We start from the raw sequence: 20,260 nt of genomic DNA on the forward strand, positions 1-20,260 counted from the left end.
GTGTTTTTAAAAGTCGAGGCCTGTCCTCCCACACTCTTCCCCCTCTCCCACCACGTGGCTCCATCTCAACGCCACACACGGTAAGCTTCCACTGGGGGACACAGGAGGTCAACCCGTTTCTGTTTTCTTAAGTTCAAATTCAAGTTTATTTAGTGACGCCGAAAAACTGCAAGCATGCCAGGCAGTGATGAAACTTGTGACAATTCTTGAGAACCACACATCATGAAAACGGGTGGAACTTGTGAAACCGTTAACAAGTTAAACCCGACAGTATGCACAACAAACAATGACTACAAAAAATTCCTGTAATTCTGGTTTCCCCGTGCCCTGTTCAGTAGCATACTCTGGTACATATAGAAACTTGACTACGACAATCTCGTAGATGATCTGTGTGGTCTTTAGAGATCTGATCTGAACTGCCTCTTTTAACCCATATCATTCCGCAAGGTACTGCTGTACGTCTTGACATGAGTAGACTGAAGTCTGAAGAAGATCATGAGGCTGGAAATGTCACCGTTTTGGGGCATCTCATTAAAAGTGCATTGCAAGGGAGCTCCAGTGTGGGGACTTCACCATACTTTCTAAATATTGAGTTGATTAGGCCTCATCAGACTAAACCCAAACAAACACCAGTCATCATCCTGACCAGGAATGGCTGTTTACACCATGCTCTTAGAAGTTTCTAAAGCACTACGGAGCATGGCAGCAAAGGCATCATGAAGAGCAAGCTGGTGTCGAAGCCACACAAATGCCTCCCTTTCATGCCAAGGACTCAATAGGCTCAAACAGGGTAACTGTAGGCCAGCCCAAGGAACCCATGCCAAACACCACAATGGCACACGAGATCTAGCCAGCCAGAGGCTTCGTCAAAGAGTCATTTATACTGTAGCTGACAAGGGCCTGATTATCATCCACCCTCACCCCCCAGCCCCAACCCCACACACACACACACTTATGGACTGCTACTGGGCAATAATGAACTTCAGCCAGCCACTGAAAGATTTATAATTGTGTTTAATTAAGAAATGTTTCATGCAAAACAACAGTGGAACTGCAGAACTACATCCAAAGCCCTGACATCAGTGGCACAGGCGACATGTGTGTGAGGCGGGCATTACGAGGGAAACTTCTGTCATTTTATTTTACAAGACTTGCAGACATTACAAGTGAAAGTGTAACAGGTGTTTAAGGTTGCTGCCTCAACACACAGAATTGGTCTGACCCACTTTAACATAGCCTAATGTGGGTTCCGTTTCTCTAACCACAGTCACACTTACAACACTTGTGGTGAACTTATAGAACATATAGATGTAGTTAAATGTATTTTTTCCAAGATCTGTTACAAAGGTGGTATTACTACAATAACAAAAAAATGACCATGGTGTGATAATCATCATGTTTCAACGAAAGGGTTTTGTCATGTTGTAACCAAATCAATAGATAAACCTAGCTAGTTGTTTGTGCTGTGTAAAGAGCTATTTCTGAATACATGGCAGCCTAGCCTATAACGGAAATATGACATTAGCTCATTTACAGATGGACAACTTGTGATCAGTGAAACAAAAAAATAGCCTACACTGGGACCCTCTTAATGTTTTACAGGCTTATAAACTAATGTGCTCACTGCAAGTGCTTCAACGCATTCATGCGCGTCTGCCATAGCCTACAGTGGATGGATCATAACTGAAGAGCTGATTATAGCTTATATTAGGCTAAACGTAATGTTGTGTCTGCACTTAGGGCAGCCGTGGCCTATTGGTTAGCACTTCGGACCTGTAACCGGAGGGCTGCCGGTTTGAACCCCGACCAGTAGGCACGGCTGAAGTGCCCTTGAGCAAGGCACCTAACCCCTCACTGCTCCCCGAGCGCCGCTGTTGATGCAGGCAGCTCACTGCGCCGGGATTAGTGTGTGCTTCACCTCACTGTGTGTACACTGTGTGCTGTGTGTGTTTCACTAATTCACGGATTGGGATAAATGCAGAACAAATTTCCCTCACGGGATCAAAAGAGTATACTTATAGCCTACTATATATACGTCATGCGACGACCTGTTGCTTTAAAACTGCTTTGTGTTACACAGATCACTGTTGAAAAGAATGTACACACACGTCACGCAGGCTACGAAACGATACTTTTTCAGAGGCAGAGAATTAATGACCATCAACTATATCATGTGACGTAAACCAAACCCAACTCACCGACTCCATCTTCTGCTTTGAGAACCATTGTAGAATCAGCTGGCCGGCTAATTAGAAAATCGCTTAGAAATTAACGTAGTGCGAACAACGAAGTCACTGTGAAGATGGGTAAATTAATTGTATAACTGGGATATTGTATTCGCTAAATGTCCGTTGTTCAGATTACAGAAATAAACTTGACAACTTGAGAGTTACAGATCTCAGCGACTGTCCATTGCAAAGGAACGCCACCGGATGAGATCAAAGCAGGACGCACGCTTCACAAGCTGGGCGTGGCTTCTAATGCTGCGCTCCCACAGCAACCAATAAGAATGCGCTTCAAGCCGCTATATGTGTGGTAAGCACACACGCACACACAAATCCACAGTTGTTGGCAGGAGAGAATTGAGTGACAAAAGCAGGGACTGAAATTCCTCTAGAAAAACAGCTGTCACTGTTGTCGCAGACTTCTTTTTTTACTTTTCCCAAAATGCACAAATGCTGTAGCATTGGTTCCTCTTTAATGTTGTGATTGTCTGGATAAATTTAAAAGGTAGCCTACTCACTGCCACGGTCTGTGTGTTTGCACTTGTGGCACAACTCCTCTCCAAATCCAGCGCACAGTCATGCAGAGGGTTGATATGTGTCACTGTTTGCTTTCTGTTGCATGGATACCCTGTCTAAATCAAGCATACTAAATCAAAAGCACAACCACAAAAAAGCAATTTCACATTCCTAGTGGGATTCTCACAGCACATATCCCCTCAGCAGAGCCCAAACCACAGATCAGTGCCCTATGAGCTCACACTACACTCACAAAGTTACAAGCACATGAAGTTCACATCGACAGCAGAACTGTGGCAAATTGGAGAAATCACGCCATACAAACAATTTAAACAATAAAGACTTTATCCTGCCATGCCTGCAAGCCTCTGCCCAAAGTAGTGTGACTGCCACAAACAACACGGGAACGCTCCAACAACCCTCTCCTACCCCTCCCCCTCCCCCTGAGTGCCCTTGTTGTCTTTCCCACCATCACAGTTGGGAATGCCACACATGAGCTCATATCTCACAAATACTTATGAGTAATAAAACTGGATGCAAATTGTTTTAATTGCTTGTTTTTCTTAACGCCAACGCTAATTGGCACGGGCTTGTTGACTAGAAGTGCAGGCGTTCGGTAGAGCGTTGTGTCACAGAACATCACTTTGGCTGTAAAAGTGGGGGGACACAGAGCATACACATGGAGAGATCAGCGAGAGATGTTTCATTAATGCAGGCAAATGAGTAAGACTGACCTAACTGGTCATTCACACGCAGACCATGGCAGTGGTCAGAGCTGGATCTAACTCCTGATCTAGATCTAGATGCTACGATAGAATTTTACTGATCTTACGTGAAGGTCACATTGAACGGCTCATGATGCCTCTGATGTCCACACTATCACAGTCAAACCATACCAAGTGATTAGTATGCTATCTACACTGCCAGAACATCCTATGGTAAATCCAGCCTGATGGTGTTCATTAGAGTACGGCAAAGATCTGAGCACTTTCGTACGGCAGGGACTAAGTCAGTCAGCTATGTGTGTGCATTTTGCTGGATTTGGAGTGATCTCACCAAAGCCTGTTTGAGAAAATGTTATTTATGTAAAGTTGTCATTCCAAAGCAACACTCATCAAGTGCTTGCTAAGATAGGCATCAGAGAGATGGAGTTGGGCGGAGAGTGCAAATCAAATGCATAGGGATGACTTCATATGCACTTTCATCTCCTTAAATCAACATGGACGTGACTTGTCCTCTCTCTCCTCTCATTTCTCTCTTTCCCGTTCTCTCTCTCCTGGGCTGCCTTCTTCAACGGTATTTCAAGGCCCGAGACAGCACCTGTCTGGAGGTAACTGATTGACCGGCACATTTGGAAACACGTTTGTAAGCAGCACAAGACAAAAAAACTGGTGAGGGCTTACTGTGATGCCCCCCTCTGGTCAGACATGGTATCAGCAGTTTATGAATGTAAATGGCCACAGCATCAGCACAATGAATGACCACAGCATCAGCAGTGCTGGCATTTTCACTGTTCAATATAATCCAGGCAGAACTGAGGGGAGTTCAAATTCAGTAAGAGTGCCGGACGTTTGTGGTGAACATGTTTTTTTTTTCTTTCTAAACAGTTCAATTTAAACGATTTGTTGTTGACATTCCATTGTAATGGTAATTTCAAAAACTCAAGGCAAACAGAAACCTGTTTGCAAACATTGGCCTGCGTTTGCGAATTTGAAAGCACCTCTTGCGTGAAGAAATCTCTCGGGTTTTCTTCCTCTATCTCTCTTTGGCATCTGCACACCTCTGGCTTCTGGTCTGCTGTGTGTGTGACTGTGTATGCTGCTGTTTGTGCTGTGTTTAATGTGCTTGTCTAAGTATCTATGTATTAAGGCTAGGTGTGTATTTGTAGCATGTGTATTTGCATCTGATGTTTGTGCACGTCTCTGTGTCTATGTTTCGATCTGCTGCTAATGTACATATTCTGTGTGTGTGTGTGTGTGTGTGTGTGTGTGTGTCTCAAGGTGTCTCAACTTGACACAAAGGTCTTTTATGTCAGCCAAGGTGACAGACTCCAACGTGTCCCATGGCTCTGTGCAGCAGTAGCAGCAGCTCAGAGGAGAAACAACAATTCAACAGTACAGCCCAAAAACCCTGCCTGCCTGCCTGCCTGCCTGCCTGGTGTTACGCAAGCGTCTCCATCCTCCAACGTGCTTCATTATTAATGCAGCTCCGCACCCTCAGGGCTCCCCTCAGTGCCTCTCCGTGCAGTCTGGGCCCGCTGAGCTGGAGCCACGTGCAACACCACCCCAACATGATCAACACACAACAAACAAGCCCAGTGTGCATGAGTATGGGAGAGTGTGTGTGTGTGTGTGTGTGTGTGTGTGTTAAAGTTAAAACCAGATGATCCAACCCTTTGATTATTGTCCCAGGCTGCTGAAGTGCCACCCTTGGGGCTGATCCCAAATGCGTTGGCTTGTGGGTGTGTTTGTTTGTTTGTACGTATATGTATGCATGCGTGGGGCGGATGAGCATCAGTGGTGCACTCCCTGCATACTCCAGCACACCTGAGGTCTGTGGCGCTCTCTCTCCCCCTGCTGTTCCACAGCTCTGTGGCCAAGCCATTGTCAGCTGTAGGAGCATCGCTCGGTTACCAGGCATTCCGTTACCATGGCACCTCTGTCTCTCTATTTTTCTCTCTCTCTCACTCTTTCTTTCTTTCTTACTTTATCTTTCCTTTTTCATATTTTATTTTATATGTCAAAAGCCAGAGGTGGACAGAGTCTGGCTGTTGACCATGGGATGTGTGCATGTGGCTCATGATATAACTGACCTTGGACAAGTAACAGTGCGTACAATTCAAGGCAAGAGTGTAGATGTATTGGGGACAAGCCTCTGGTTGTCAGATATTGTCAACACCCACAAGCAAGAATGTTAAATGGAATGCAATTTATGTCAGTGTGGTTCAATGGGTGTTAAGGCAAGGCTGTTTATTTAATTTTATTTCATTTTAAGGGCCTGTCCACACGGAGACGCTTTTTAGGTTAAACGCAGAGGTTTTGCTTCGTCTTGGCCGAGCGTCCAAACGAATCCTGTAAACGCACTGCCCGAAACCGCACTTTTTTGAAACCTGGTCCCAGAGTGGAAAAATCTGAAACCGTAGCCCGTTTGAATTAGTTTAGACAGCGAAACTGCACATCCTGCTTGCGTATCGATGATGACATCGCCACACCTCAGCTGCCCTGGACTTGCACTTATAGTATTGCCTAACAATACTAGTTTTCATACATGACATTACCTACGATTACACTCCGTAAGATAAATATCACAACTGGTGCTGCGCAGCGCCGATTGCTTATGACTTGGTGGACTGAACACTGTTTTTCCCGGTGTTTTTTTATGCATTCTAGCTACTGTCAGCGACGTGAGAGAACTTAAGTTATTAGGAAAGTGTGGTGTAAGTTTAGGCTACATTAATTTGTGCGTAGTGCCAGTGTCATTCATTTATTTTACATATCTTACAACATATATACATATGCATTCACAGTCGAGTGAAATCAGATAAGCATACAAAGACGCTTAGAACTCACGTTAAGCCGATGGTAGCACACTGAATGCAAATGCGCGATTTGATGCAGGCAAAAGTATTGTTACTAACGAAGGTTTTATAGCAATATTATAAATGGCGACAGAATAGGCTAGAACTTGGGTAAGCCTTGCGTTTGGTAGCCTAATTGCGGTGATAGCCAAAACTAATGTGAATCACAGACTATCCTACAACCAAAGAAAGTAAAGGTGATTAGTAGGCCTACCTGCGTTAGCCAAATAAAGGACGGGACCGCACCCTTCACAAACCGTAAAATAAAGTTTATTCGTTTTACAGTTGACTACAGTTGACAGTTCACCATCAGTCCACACAAACAATTCTGGTTTCCTTGCACTAGCCATTTCGTCGTAGCCTATTCTGTCTGTTTGTAAATCGCAAGTTTTGGTCAATTTCTGTAAAGAAACAGTGCCACCTATAGGCCTGGGGTATGAAATAACGTGTTGAGTCGTGTTGAGATGGATCCGTTTGGATGCAAATATTCTTGATACGGTTCCAGGGAAGAGGGAGGAAAAAAAGATCGGTTTGGTACGTGTGGACTAGGCCTAAGTGTGTGTGTGTGTGTGTGTGTGTGTGTGTGTGTGTGTGTGTGTGTGTGTGTGTGTGTGTATGTGAGTGTGTGTGCGTCTGTGCATGTGTGTATGTGTCCACTGACCACGTAAACAAGGCTTGATAGGACCTGCAGTACAATACCCCATGAAATCTTCCACATACTCACAGATGCACACAGAAATACACTCACACAAACTCACTACAAAGAGAGTCAAAGAGCAGCAAGGCAACCTATGATTACACTTTCATCAAACGCCCTTCATCCCTCTCTCTTTCTCTCTCTCTCTTTCCCTTTTTCTCTCTCTCAGCTCTCTTTTCTCCACATTTGCTTGTCTATGTCTCTGGAGCCCTGATGGTGTTTGCATGTTACTTCAATACAACCACTGAGCTAATAAACAAAATTTTCACATATACATAATATACACACATATGGTGCATCATTTACACAGTGACTTTCACTATGCATCACACACACTGTGCGTCATACACACAATAAATAGGGGAGGGGCGTGTGTGTGTGTGTGTGTGTGAGAGAGAGAGAGAGAGAGAGAGAGAGAGAGAGAGAGAGAGAGGGAGGTGGCTCAAAGCAGCAGAGCCCAATCTGGGTTCTGTTATCACGACTCAGAGTTCAACCTCCTACAGTCCTTCTGCTCGATCGAGGCAACTCACTCACTCCCTCACTTACTCACACACACACACACACGCAGGCAGACACACACATCATATGTCACAGGGAGTAGCGCTTACCACTCCACACATGGGCTACTGCTCTCGGTGGAAACCAGAGAATGCGTCAGATGAAGGCGCCCAGGGCCCGGCCTGCCTGCCTTGCGTGAGATCAGGGCTTAGCAGGGGAGTTTTTGCACATGACTCACATGGCGGAGCTCACTGAGAGAGCTGCCTCCTCAGAAACAGAGAGGCCATCTCCCCAGAGCCTGCGTGTGCCAGAGTGGGAGGCCATCTCACAATTATCTTTAGCCCAGGACTAAATGTTATTTCCCTCGAGTGTGTTTATGAGTTTGTGTGTGTTAGTGTGAGTGTGTGTGCGTGTTTGTGTGAGCTGCTTGAATTAGGTCTCCTTAACCTCCACACACCCCAATGCAACAGAGACATAAACCAGGTGTATTGAGATTATTACATGCAGGAAGCACTCTGTGTAGGTGTTACCTGTGATGAATAAGGAGGATCGAAACTGCTGATTCTCAGAGATGAAAGGGCTCTGGAGAGAGAGAGAGAGAGAGAGAGAGAGAGAGAGAGAGAGAGAGAGAGAGAGTGTGTGTGTGTGTGTGTGTGTGTGTGACAGAGAAGGATGGCACCTAACGGACATCCTCACCCAGAATAGCAACACTAATGCACTGAAATGCCTCTTCACTTCAGTAATAATACAACACCTCCCGACAGACAGTTTGTGTGTATGTGTGTGTGTGTGTGTGTGTGTGTGTGTGTGTGTGTGCGCGCGCGCATGTGTGTGTGTTTGTGTGTGTTTGTGTGTGTGTGTGTGTGTGAGTGTATGTTTGTGAGTGGAACTGTGCTCCCTGTAAGGCAGGAAGGAAAAAATAAGTTTTTATCCAGAAAAATGAGGCCACTGACAGAGAAGAGGACATAAAAATAACCAGGGGCCCATTCCTCTGTGGGGGTGTCGGTGTGTGTGAGCAGTCACTGTGTTTGTCAGACCTGAACCAACGCCAAACAGCAGCATGTCCAGAGGCCCAGACTCAAGACTTAAGGGACGGATGTGGCACCTCCACATGCTCCACTTGACCACTACAGGGGAACCTCAGCCTCCTCAGCTAGTGTTATAGCACAGCCCCCGCACTGGTACATCCTCAGGGATATATGCTAGAAACAGAGGGCTGTCATGTCACTGAGCTTTGTTACCGGAATACTAAGTACAGATGTGTGTGTGTGTGTGTGTGTGTATGTGAAAGGGAGACAGAGAGAGAGAGTTTGTGTGTGAAAGAGAGAGAAAGGGAGGGAGGGAGAGAGAGAATGTGTGTGTGTAGGGGGGGGGGGGCTGTGATTTTATATGTGCATGTAATGCTTCTGTGCATAGTATATGGCATTGGTGCATGTGTGTGGGTGGATGTGTGGAGGTATGTACTGTATGTGCAGGTTAGAACCTTGTTTCTGCAGAGCCCACCAAAATCCTTCCTATATGCCTCATTAATAATGAATGAGCTGTAATGAAGGGGCCAGTCAATAATTAATGTCCCTCTGAAAGACACTCAGAGCTGACCGTCCAGCCCTGATGAGAGGGCAGGACTCTGCCGCAACGGAATCACCACCACCACCTCACCATCCCCACCATCCATCATAAGGAGGCACCCATTACCCCCCCCCCCACACACACACACACACACTTCTTTACCATAGCCATCCTCTAGTCTGGGACTATCAGCTATTTAAACCATAGCACCCATTGAGATCATCTATTTGAGTATGATTTAAAGATGAGCTCTTAATATCAGGCCTAATGTCACAACCCGGTCCAGAAGCCTTGTTTCCTAGCCTGTGACTTGAGATGCCTTTGCTGCTCCGGTCCGGGTTTTCCTTCTGCCTTGGCTTTTGGTTGACTGACAAGGGAGGCGATTTACTGTTTTTTGACCAAGGATTGTTTTTGGACTTTGTGATTTTGCCTGAACCTTTTTGGAAACCTTTGCTTGGACTTTGCTTGCTCTTTGTTACCGACCTCTGCCTGTTCTGACACGTGAGTCTTGCCTAGCCCCTTTGCTTAACTGCCTGCGGCCTACCTGTGTACCGAACTCTGCCTGTTTTTGCCACTCTGGAGATCTGCTTGAGCCCTGCCTGTACTGCTGCCTGTGCATAATGACTCTGCCTACCAAGTGGTTTTGCCTGGCTGCCTATTTTTGTGTTCTTCAACATTAAAACCTAATTAACCTTTAATCAGCTTCTGAGTCTGCTTTTGGTTCCACAGTCCCTTACCTGGCCTCACCGGCCCTGACAGTACGATCTGGCCATCATGGAACCAGCAGAGATGGAACAGCTGAGGGTCCCTGTGGAGAAGCAAGGTGCGATGCTAGGCACTCATCAGCAGAAGCTCGTACAGGTGAATCAGAACCTTGTGACATTCCTTGAGAGATTCAACACCCTCTCTGGTCAAGTGCAGCAGCTGCTTAACCCTCCTCAGGCTCCAGTGCCACTTAGTCCTGCACCTCCAGCTCCTGGTCCAGCTCCCTCTCCGTCCCCTTTCAGAGAACCAAGGCTCCCTGCTGCCCAGCCATATGATGGAGATCCAGGTACCTGCCGTTCTTTCCTCTCACAATGTTATCTCTCTCTTGAACTGCAGTCCCTAGCTTTTCCCACAGAACGCTCCCGTGTAGCTTACGTCATCACCCTCCTTACTGGAAAGGCTCGAGAGTGGGGGACAGCCCTGTGGGATTCCAATGCTCCATGCTGCTCCAGCTACAGGGACTTCACTGAGGAGATGAGGAGAGTTTTTGACCGCTCTTTTTCCGGAAGAGAAGCAGCGAGGGAGATCATGGGACTCCGTCATGCGGGTGGAATGATAACGCCCTGTTGGATACTTTTTTAAATGGCTTGTCTGATCCTGTCAAGGATGAACTGGTCTCAGATCTCTCTAGTCTAATGGATTTGGCTGGTCGAATCGATGCCCGCATCAGGCAGGGAGTGAGGGAAAGGACTCCCGCTCCTCTCCGGTTTCAACCTCCTGCCTCTCCTTCACTCACTGCTCCACCTGTGGAGCCCATGCAGGTTGACCGTGCCCGGATTACAGCAGAGGAGCGTCAACGCCGGCGGGACATGAAGGCATGCTTCTACTGTGGAAAGGTGGGCCATTTTTGTCAGGCATGTCCTTTAAAAGTAAATGCCCACCAGTGAGAGTAGGGGGCCTGGCGGGCACAGTCCAGCATCACTCCCCTATTAAGCGTTTCCTATCTTCCAGTCACGCTCATTCATGACAATCAGTCCCATGTCCTTCACGCCCTCATTGACTCAGGTGCCGATAGGAATTTCATTTGTTTAGCTGCGGCCTACCGTTTTGGCATTCCTGTAGTTGCTCTTGATCAGCCCCTCACTGTCCAGGCCCTTGATGGTAGCTTTTGAGTTCGATCACCCACAGAACACTTCCTGTTTTGTTGAGAATTTCAGGAAACCATTCTGCAACTAGATGTACCGCATAGCGGTACAAAATATGACCGCCGCTCAGTCCTGTACATCCGTTCCGCGAAAATAAATCACACTTCAATTTGTCTCCATCTTTTACTCCATCCCCCACTCTTGAAACTTTTGTGTATGCTTGTTTGGCATGCCTGAGTGTGTGTGTGCGGCTGCACAGAAAGTAGCCTACTGGTGCTGAAAAGGTGAATAGATTGTAGAATAGCCAAAGAAGATGTAGCATTGTCAGGGGCGTCATGCAAGCCAAAATTCAGAGGGGGCACAATCAGGCAATTTTTTTCGGGGGGGGGGGTCATGTTAGAGGGGGGCCGGGGATTTCTCCCCCTGGAAATTTTGAAATTCTGGCTGCTAAACATACCATTTCAATGCAGTTTGGAAGGGACAGAAATACCTTAACAGAGCAAACAGCAACCCTCATCTATCTGAGGACTAAGATAAAGTATCTATTTTGTAAGTTAATGTAAAACACATAGGTTGGTGAAAGAACTGTAAGCTCAAATTCAGCTAAAAACAGTACCATTGCCGTTGTTATGATTTGATTGATATGTGACCCAAGAACAATCTTACATTAAAAAAGTTGTTGAGGTCTGACTTTGTGGTGCTCAGAAATTAAATTAGTTTAATCTTAATTCATGTGATGAAGGACTTTGAACGAAGTTTGACAGGTTTCAGTGCTGAGTAAGGTTAACACTAAATATTTGAATATTTTACTACTAGTAATATATTTTTCATTACCATTATGGCAAGCAATAGGCTAGGCCTACCTCATTTGTAAGTTGCTACCTGCAAGTCATGAGCAAGTGACCTGATAACCTAAGTTATGAGCACATGAGAGAGACTATACTTTCTTGCCCTCTGCATCACGGTCATAGCGATCCTATTTATATAAAACAACTTAAGCCTCATTTTAAAAGGGTATCCCTTTTCACTACATGGATTAGCTGCCACATACGTGAAGAGAACAAATGGAGATTGAGAGCAATGCCTTGGTAGGCCTAATGTTATTAGGTTAAATTTTGTAGTCACTGCAAATTTAACACCCTTGTTTCTATGAAACTGGAAACAATTGAACCAGGAGACTTTGCCAAATATTTGTAATATGTGTAAGAGTAGCCTAGGCTACGTTACACTGACACCATGTAGGCTAACTAACGAAATGCTCTGAATTCGCGGCCAACATCAAATCCATAGTTCTAACTATTTGATCGCCAAGTCAAAATTTCCTGGTCAACCACAAATAATTCCACTACTTTTTATTGCTTAGCTAGACTACTTACCACTTCAACACCATTGACTATATCTGTTTAAACTGTAACTGTAACAGTTCAACTGTTCAAACTGTAGCGTTAACTGTAACAGTTCAACACAAGCAAAACATTGCGAGCTCAATGCGCGTGTGAGTTGTTACGGGAACATACACAGACACCAATTTTAGGAAAAGGGCTAATGTTGACCGGTCTTCAGCTATTTGGTACGGTTTATTACACATCCAGAAGAATGCATTTGAGTCGTTATAGGCTCTGGCTTATTATGGAGCATAATAGGAACAAAGTTAAGATCAAAAAAATTATCAGGGAGGAAAAATCCGCGGGGGCACGTGCCCTCTTTATTTCAATGGGCATGACGCCACTGAGCATTGTTATAAAACCTTTTAAATCTCTAAACAATCACAAGTAGGGCAGTTCATCACAGTTCATCCATTGCAACTGGATTGATGAAAGGTCACTTACACCTGTAGGCTACATTGTATTTGGGAAAAGCAAAAGGTATCAGCATAAAGTTATTTATTTATTTATTTATTAATAAACAAAAACATCTCTGTCAGTTCCATGCCGTTTTCAACAGCTATCAAAAACCAAGGTCATTTTTGGATGGATGGATTTTTTGTGAATGTTTCTTCTTCTACATAAGATTTTAGTCATCTTTAGTTCATGTGATACTTTATTGTCAATGCACAAATTAAGTAACAGTAGTCTGAAACGTTATTGTTAATGCACAAATTAAGTAACAGTAGTCTGAAACTAAATGCTGTTTTACATCTAACCAGTGGTGCAAATAACTGACATGTCCAAATGGGCCTTGATGAAATGCGTCGCTAGACTGTTCATACACATTTTAACGGAACAAAGTTGAAGAGCTGTTGTCCGTTATTGTTTGTGCAAATATAGGCTGATTCATGTTCCCTTGCATTGTGTAACTGAGGTCCATGGCTAGTCTGGCTTTCACCAGACCAAGCTCAATCTTTTAAGAAATCAAAAAATAAATAGCGGGCAGATCAGGCTGGGTTCACCCAGCCTAGTCCATAGGCACCCGATATTGTTTAATTTTCCGATTGAGATATCCACGCTCTGGCTATTCTAAATGCAAAAATGCCTCAGGGACTTATGACAAAACTGTAACTAACAAACTAGATCCTAATAGAAAGCTGTTAGCTTCCCTAAGCTACAGGTAGGCTTATAAGGTAGGCCTATTTACAACATAAATTGTCAATAGGCTATGCTGGCGACACAAATAAAATCTCCTTTGGAAACCAATGGCTTATGCCTTACAGTATCAAGCGGACTTAAACTGCCATATCGTGGCGAAAAGTTGTAATAAAATTCACGCAGCTCCATGAGTCAAGGAAAGCGCGAATGAAGTAGCCACTTCTAAATGGGACCCACTACACAGTAGCTTAAGGTGTGTTTCTAAAGCAGCCATAATGAAATGAAGGTGTCATTGTTTGGATACTTCACACACACATGCTTTTTAATTTCACAGACTACAACTACCAAGCTGGAATCAAAGTACATCGATTCCCCTCTCACACCTTGCACGCACTTAAAACAAAAAAACAGGCGTCTCAGTCTCACGCATGTATAGGCAAAACTGTATCAGACCGGTGTAACGTTGGTAAATCTTCCATTGTACAGAATGATTTTTGTAGCACGTGCAACAAATGACAGTCGAAAGATACAATTACAGTGCTGCTATCAATTTGCTTGGTATAACCGCATTTATAGTTTTCTACAAATGCAATCAATCAAATTGGCCTCCATCACTTAACCAACGCTAACGGTAACATTACCTTATTGATATTATAAGATTAACGTACCTGCAGTAAAAACCAAGCATGTCCGATAAACATCCTCAGATTTATTTCGGCTTCAAAAAGAAATGGGAATTACATTTCATGTGAACATCGTCCTATCCTTATTAGACGTTCTCTGCGGTAAACTACAGTCCTTGTAGGAAGCGTCCATTGTTTTTCCAACCCACTTTTAACTTCCAACAAAATTACGTCTCACTGCAAGATGCGCCATCTAGTGGACAAACGACTACTTATCGCCAATACTGGAAATGCAGCCATGATGATGATGATGATGAATATTTGGCTTTCTTTTAATCCTACTGAATTTGTAATTATGTATCGGCCGTTCTAATACCGATAGTATGTGGGTGCCTGTGTGTGTGTGCATGTGTATATGTGTGCACCGCCATCTACAGGCCAATGAGTGTACAGTCACTAAATGTACACATAACCTAAATTTTTTTAGACCCCCCCATGGATGAAATTCTACGAAATTTGGCATACCCCCAGAGAATGCCAGGTCAATCATACACATAACATTTTGTGCAGTTCTGAACATCTTAACTGAAGATAGGGACGATTAAAGCAGAATAATATTGCATTTTCATTTTTTACCGGGGGGGTGCAAATCACAAATGATGATTATGGGCCAGGTTAATGTGCGCCCTTGAGACCAACATACCATAAAAGATTCTTCATCCTCAGTGCCACAGTTCAGGTAGTTATTTAGAAAAAACTGCTTTTTTTGCGGTTCGGGTGGCCCAGCACGGGGGGGGGGGGGGGGAGTGGCCCCCGGGGACGAAACAACATTTTTCCGTAAAAGTCTAGTGGGGCTACATATCCACCAAATTTCATGTGCACCGGTGTTTCGGTGTCCCGGGTATTGTTGACCAAAAATTCAGGAAGTAGATGACGGGGGAAAAAAAAAAAACACTTTGACAATCATTATATGACCGCTTCGCTAGCTTCACTAGCGGTGGTCATAATAATATTTTTTCATGTCATTGAGAAACCCCATGTCCCTATTGTTCTTGGATTCCCCTGGCTGTCCTTGCATAATCCCCACGTTAACTAGTCAGATAACACCATCTTGGGATGGAGCCCCTTCTGTCTGTCCTCCTGCCTCAAGTCTGCTTTCGCTCCTGTTTCTCCTACCCCAGCTATTGAGGAGTTCCCTGACCTGTCAAAGGTTCCCCACAAGTACTTGGACCTCAAGCCTGTATTCAGTAAATCACAGGCAGTCTCCCTGCCCCCCCATAGGCCATATGACTGTGCTATTGAGCTCCTTCCAGGCACCTCTCCACCTAAGGGTAGACTCTACTCCCTTTCTCCCTCAGAAAGGGAGGCCATGAGCAAGTACATTTCAGAGTCACTGGCGGCTGGCATCATTCGTCCGTCATCATCCCCTGCTGGTGCTGACTTCTTTTTTGTTGGGAAGAAGGATGGTTCCTTGCGCCCCTGCATCGACTACCGTGGACTGAATGACATCACTGTTAAGAACAGATATCCCCTACCTCTCATGTCAACGGCGTTTGAGCTGCTCCAGGGGGCCCAGATGTTCACAAAGCTTGACTTAAGAAATGCCTACCACCTTGTGAGGATTAGGAAGGGGGGTGAGTGGAAAACAGCCTTCAACACCCTGATTAACCAACGCTCCAGCTGTTTTTCAGGCTCTGGTAAATGACGTATTGAGAGATTTCTTGAATATTTTTGTTTTTGTGTACCTTGACGATATTTAAATTTTTTCACACTCTCTTGCTGACCATAGGATCCATGTCAGGCAGGTTCTCCAGCGGCTTCTGGAGAACAAACTTTTTGTCAAGGCAGAGAAGTGTGAATTCCACAAGGACTCAGTCTCTTTTTTGGGCTACATCATCTCTCCCTCCCGGATCCAGATGGATCCCTCGAAACTGAAGTCAGTGGTTGACTGGTCCCCTCCTTCCACACGGCGAGAACTCCAGCGTTTCCTGGGTTTTGCTAATTTTTACAGGCGGTTTATCAGGAATTATAGTTTGGTTGCTGGCCCTCTCACTGCTCTCACTTCCACCAAGACCCCTTTCCACTGGAATGAGAGGGCAGAGAAGGCTTTTGCTGATCTAAAGCGGAGATTTACTACGGCCCCTATTCTCGCATTCTGTCTCAGAGATCATCTAAGGACAACAAGCTTCACCCATGTTCTTTTTTTTCTCGCCGTCTTTCATCAGCAGAGAGAAACTACGACATAGGAGATCGGGAGCTGCTGGCTGTTAAACTGGCTCTAGAGAAATGGAGGCATTGGCTGGAGGGAGCTGACCCTCCTTGGCTGTTCGCAGGTACTCAAGATTCTTCGCAGGTACTCAAGACTCAAGAATCTTGAGTACCTGCGAACAGCCAAGCGCCTCAATGCGCGACAGGCCAGGTGGTCCTTGTTTTTTTCCCGTTTTAATTTCTCCCTCTCTTATCGTCAAGGATCCAGGAACACCAAGCCAGATGCTCTTTCGACAGTTCTCTGTTCAGGACACGCCCTCCTCGGGAACAATCCTTCCTTCCCATTGCCTGGTGGGAGCAGCCTTATTGGACATTGGGACCCTGGTCCGGGAGGCTCAAGATCAGGAACCAGGACCAGGTAAAGGACCAGCTAACTGCCTGTTTGTACCTTTCTCTATTTGGTCTCAGGTGTTGGAAAGGGGGCATAGCTCCAGAATTGCTTGCCATCCTGGGGCTTCTCGAACCCTGGCACTGGTCAGACAGCGCTTCTGGTGGCCGTCCATGAAGAGGGATGTCCAGAGTTTTGTGGCAGCCTGTGACGTCTGCACCAGGAACAAGACAGGTAACAGGCCTCCTGCTGGCCTCCTAAGGCCCCTTCCCATCCCTCACCGTCCCTGGTCACATATTGCCATTGACTTTGTAACAGGGCTCCCTAGTTCTCATGGTAATACATAGGCTTGGGTATCGAATATCGAGTATTGGTTGGAACCGGGACTATCTTTGCGATTTTCCCGGAATCGTTCAAAAGTTTAAATTTCGATTCCTACTTTCGATTCCCAGTCTGCCGACAGGAAGAAGAAACGTCTGAACACCAACGAAGAAGCGCATAGTTAATAGAATTAAAATTCATGGAGAAGGTCAGACTATTTCATTCAGAAAGCAGGGTTCCCGAGGATCCTTAAAAAGTCTTAAATAGGCTACAACTGAATTTTCGAAAGAGAGGTATTAAATGTGCGAATGGGACCGCCAGCGAGTGCAAGAGAGCGAGTGATGTCTCCATCCAGTTTCGTGTATTTAAAACGCAATTGTATACGTGATAGGCTATTAGGCTACGGGAGGAAGTGTAGTGGTTACAGAGTGAAGATGTTTTTCACGGGTTTGGTTAAAGGTGTGAAAACGGTAATAATACAGTAGGCCTATGTACAAAATAATATGCCTGGCGTTTTCGTGGTGTAGCTGAGGCCTGAGAGATAGACAGGGTAGCCTACGTGGAATGAGGGAGCCTACGGTAGAATGAGCGGGAGAAAGAGTTGGTAAGCCAGTTAGCGATAGGTTGGCCATATGTTCGAATTTAGGCCGGACATATGGGTTTTAAAAGCCCTGTCCGGCGTCCGGCGCAGCCTCAAGCCGGACGTTTATTTGTTCTCCTTTTTGGAGTTGCGCTTGGCATCTAAAGTCTTTGCTCGGACGCAGCATCGTTTCACAAACTATGGACGCGAAGACTGCTGGTGAAATTATGTGCAGTGCTTCGCAATCAGGAGGAAATACTGTATACCGGTATGTTAAGTTGATCTGTTTGCATCTTTCCAGCGTGTGTTGCTGGCCTAGCCTAGGGAAGAAAATATCTGTCTAAGTTATAATAGCCTACCTGTAATATCTGCCAGCAGCTTGCTTGCCAGCGTTTCCCAGTAGGCTAGGCCTACTTAGCAAAAGTTGTGAAATATAACCGCATATGTTTTGAATGTCGGCGACTGCTACATAAAAATACGTGCGTTCATAATGTGCGTGCTTGAGATGAAACCAGCAGTTTTCAGCAGGATCATGCGAAGAGGACCTGTCTCTTAATTAATTTAAAACAAGTCAATGGTTTTACAATGTTTCAGTCAAGCTTTGGTTGGTTTAGATACAACTGGTATGCAAAATGTAAAGTAGTGGATTAACTTTAATTTGCTGTGCTGCATATGGACAATAGATGCACATAGTAAATTATATAAAGTAGGCTTATTAAAATATGTAAATAGCTTAGTTAACTTTGAAAAAAATATTTAAGGGAATCCAGTCCAGTGCACATGTCTTTGGCAAGTAGCCCTAGGCTACTACAGACACAGGTGAAGAACAGCCTCAGCAGTAAGCAAAACCAAATATGTACAGTACAGCCAGCTTCAAAAGCAAGCAGTCCAGACCCTAAAATTGGGCATTTATAGCTGTGAAGGTAATTCACACACAATTATTTTCTTTCGCCAAAATATTTTTGGTAACTTCTGTAGACATCCAAAATGGGGTGGGGGTTAAAATTAGTAGGAAAAAAAAACTATTGCATTAAACAGTCTTATATATCTTTTTGCCGTGGTATAGTCTTAATTTTCATTTAGATGTCTTGAAAAGGTCTTAAAAGTCTTTAAATTTGCACTTGGAAAATGTGCAGATACCCTGAGAAAGACCGTTGGTTAGCTAGCTCATTTAAAATATCCTAAACTTTTTTTGACCCTGCCTTTAAAAAAAATCGGAATCGAGAATCGTTAGGAACCGGAATCGAAATAAGAAATCGGAATTGGAATCGGAATCGTTCAAATTGAAACGATACCCAACCCTAGTAATACATGCATGTTGACTGTGGTGGACCGCTTTTCTAAAGCAGCTCACTTTGTCCCTTTGCCTAAGCTACCCTCCGCTAAGCAGACAGCTGAGTTGCTGGCCCTTCATGTGTTCCGTCTGCATGGCCTTCCTGTTGACATTGTATCTGATCGGGGCCCACAGTTCTCTGCTCAATTCTGGAAGGCGTTTTGCAAATTGATTGGTGCTTCTCCCAGCTTGTCTTCAGGTTTTCACCCCCAGACAAATGGACAGACCGAACGTGCAAACCAGAAGCTGGAAGTAGCTCTCAGGTGCATGACCTCTCAGGACCCTGCCTCTTGGAGCAAGACTCTTCCCTGGGTGGCATATGCCCACGTCTGCCACTGGTCTCTCCCCATTCCACTGCTGTTTGGGTTATCAGCCTCCCCTGTTCCCCACCCAAGAGGAGGAAGTGGCAGTCCATTCAGCCCGGGCTTTTGTATGTCGATGCAAGAAGACTTGGTCTCGGGCCAGGACCCAGCTTTTGCGCTCAGTAGATGCCTTCAAGAAACAGGCAGACAGGCATCGTTCAGCAGCCCCAGCGTACAGAGTGGGTCAGAGGGTAATGCTCTCCACTCGTGATCTGCCTCTCAAGTCCACCTGCCGCAAGCTGAATCCCAGGTTTATTGGACCATTTTCCATCTCAAAGGTAATCAACCCCTGCTCTGTTCGACTTACCTTGCCTCTGACTATGCGGCGTATTAACCCAACATTCCATGTCTCCCAAGTAAAACCCCTTGTGTCTAGCCCCCTATCCCCACCCTCCAGATGTCCTCCTCCTCCCAGGGTTGTTGAGGGTGGTGAGGTGTTCTCGGTGAGAAGGCTCCTGAAGGTACGTTGTCGAGGCAGGGGCTTCCAGTACCTCGTTGACTGGGAGAGTTATGGTCCAGAGGAGCGCAGATGGGTTCCTGTCCGGTTCATCATAGACCGTACCCTGATCACTGAGTTCCACCAACAGCATCCAGAGGCCCTGACTGGGACACCTGGTGGCGTCCGTCGGAAGGGGGTGTACTGTCACAACCCGGTCCAGAAGCCTCGTTTCCTAGCCTGTGACTTGAGATGCCTTTGCTGCTCCGGTCCGGGTTTTCCTTCTGCATTGGCTTTTGGTTGACTGACAAGGGAGGCGTCTAATCACCTGTGTTTGCTCCGCTACACCTGCTGCCACTCTCCTCGTCAGCCATGGCTTTTAAGCCATGCCATGTGGAACAGTCTTTGCCAGATCGTCACGTCTTTCAGTGTGGATTCTTGCGTTGTCTCATGTTCTTGCTGGATTTACTGTTTTTAGACCAAGGATTGTTTTTGGACTTTGTGATTTTGCCCGAACCTTTTTGGAAGCCTTTGCTTGGACTTTGCTTGCTC

General features: G+C 45.4%; 1 protein-coding gene across 3 annotated transcripts in view; it reads right to left on the minus strand.

Moving 5' to 3' along the window:
- The window catches only part of cyth1b (cytohesin 1b), an 83,225-nt gene that overhangs the window by 33,138 nt on the left and 29,827 nt on the right, over positions 1-20,260 (minus strand). Inside the window, exon 1 of one of the 3 annotated variants that reach the window (XM_076298593.1) lies at positions 2,199-2,510. The exons of the other annotated variants lie outside the window; for them this stretch is intronic. Coding sequence (XP_076154708.1) covers positions 2,199-2,226 — 28 coding nt within the window. The 5' untranslated portion in view covers positions 2,227-2,510. Of the gene's footprint in view, positions 1-2,198; positions 2,511-20,260 lie in introns of those variants that run through there. 3 annotated transcript variants of the gene reach the window in all.

This window comes from Alosa pseudoharengus, unplaced genomic scaffold (assembly GCF_046254945.1).
Source record: "Alosa pseudoharengus isolate Yale_2024_CS ecotype anadromous, Long Island Sound unplaced genomic scaffold, YU_APseudo_1.1 YU_APseudo_1.1_scf_21, whole genome shotgun sequence".
Classification (NCBI taxonomy): Eukaryota; Metazoa; Chordata; class Actinopteri; order Clupeiformes; family Clupeidae; genus Alosa; species Alosa pseudoharengus.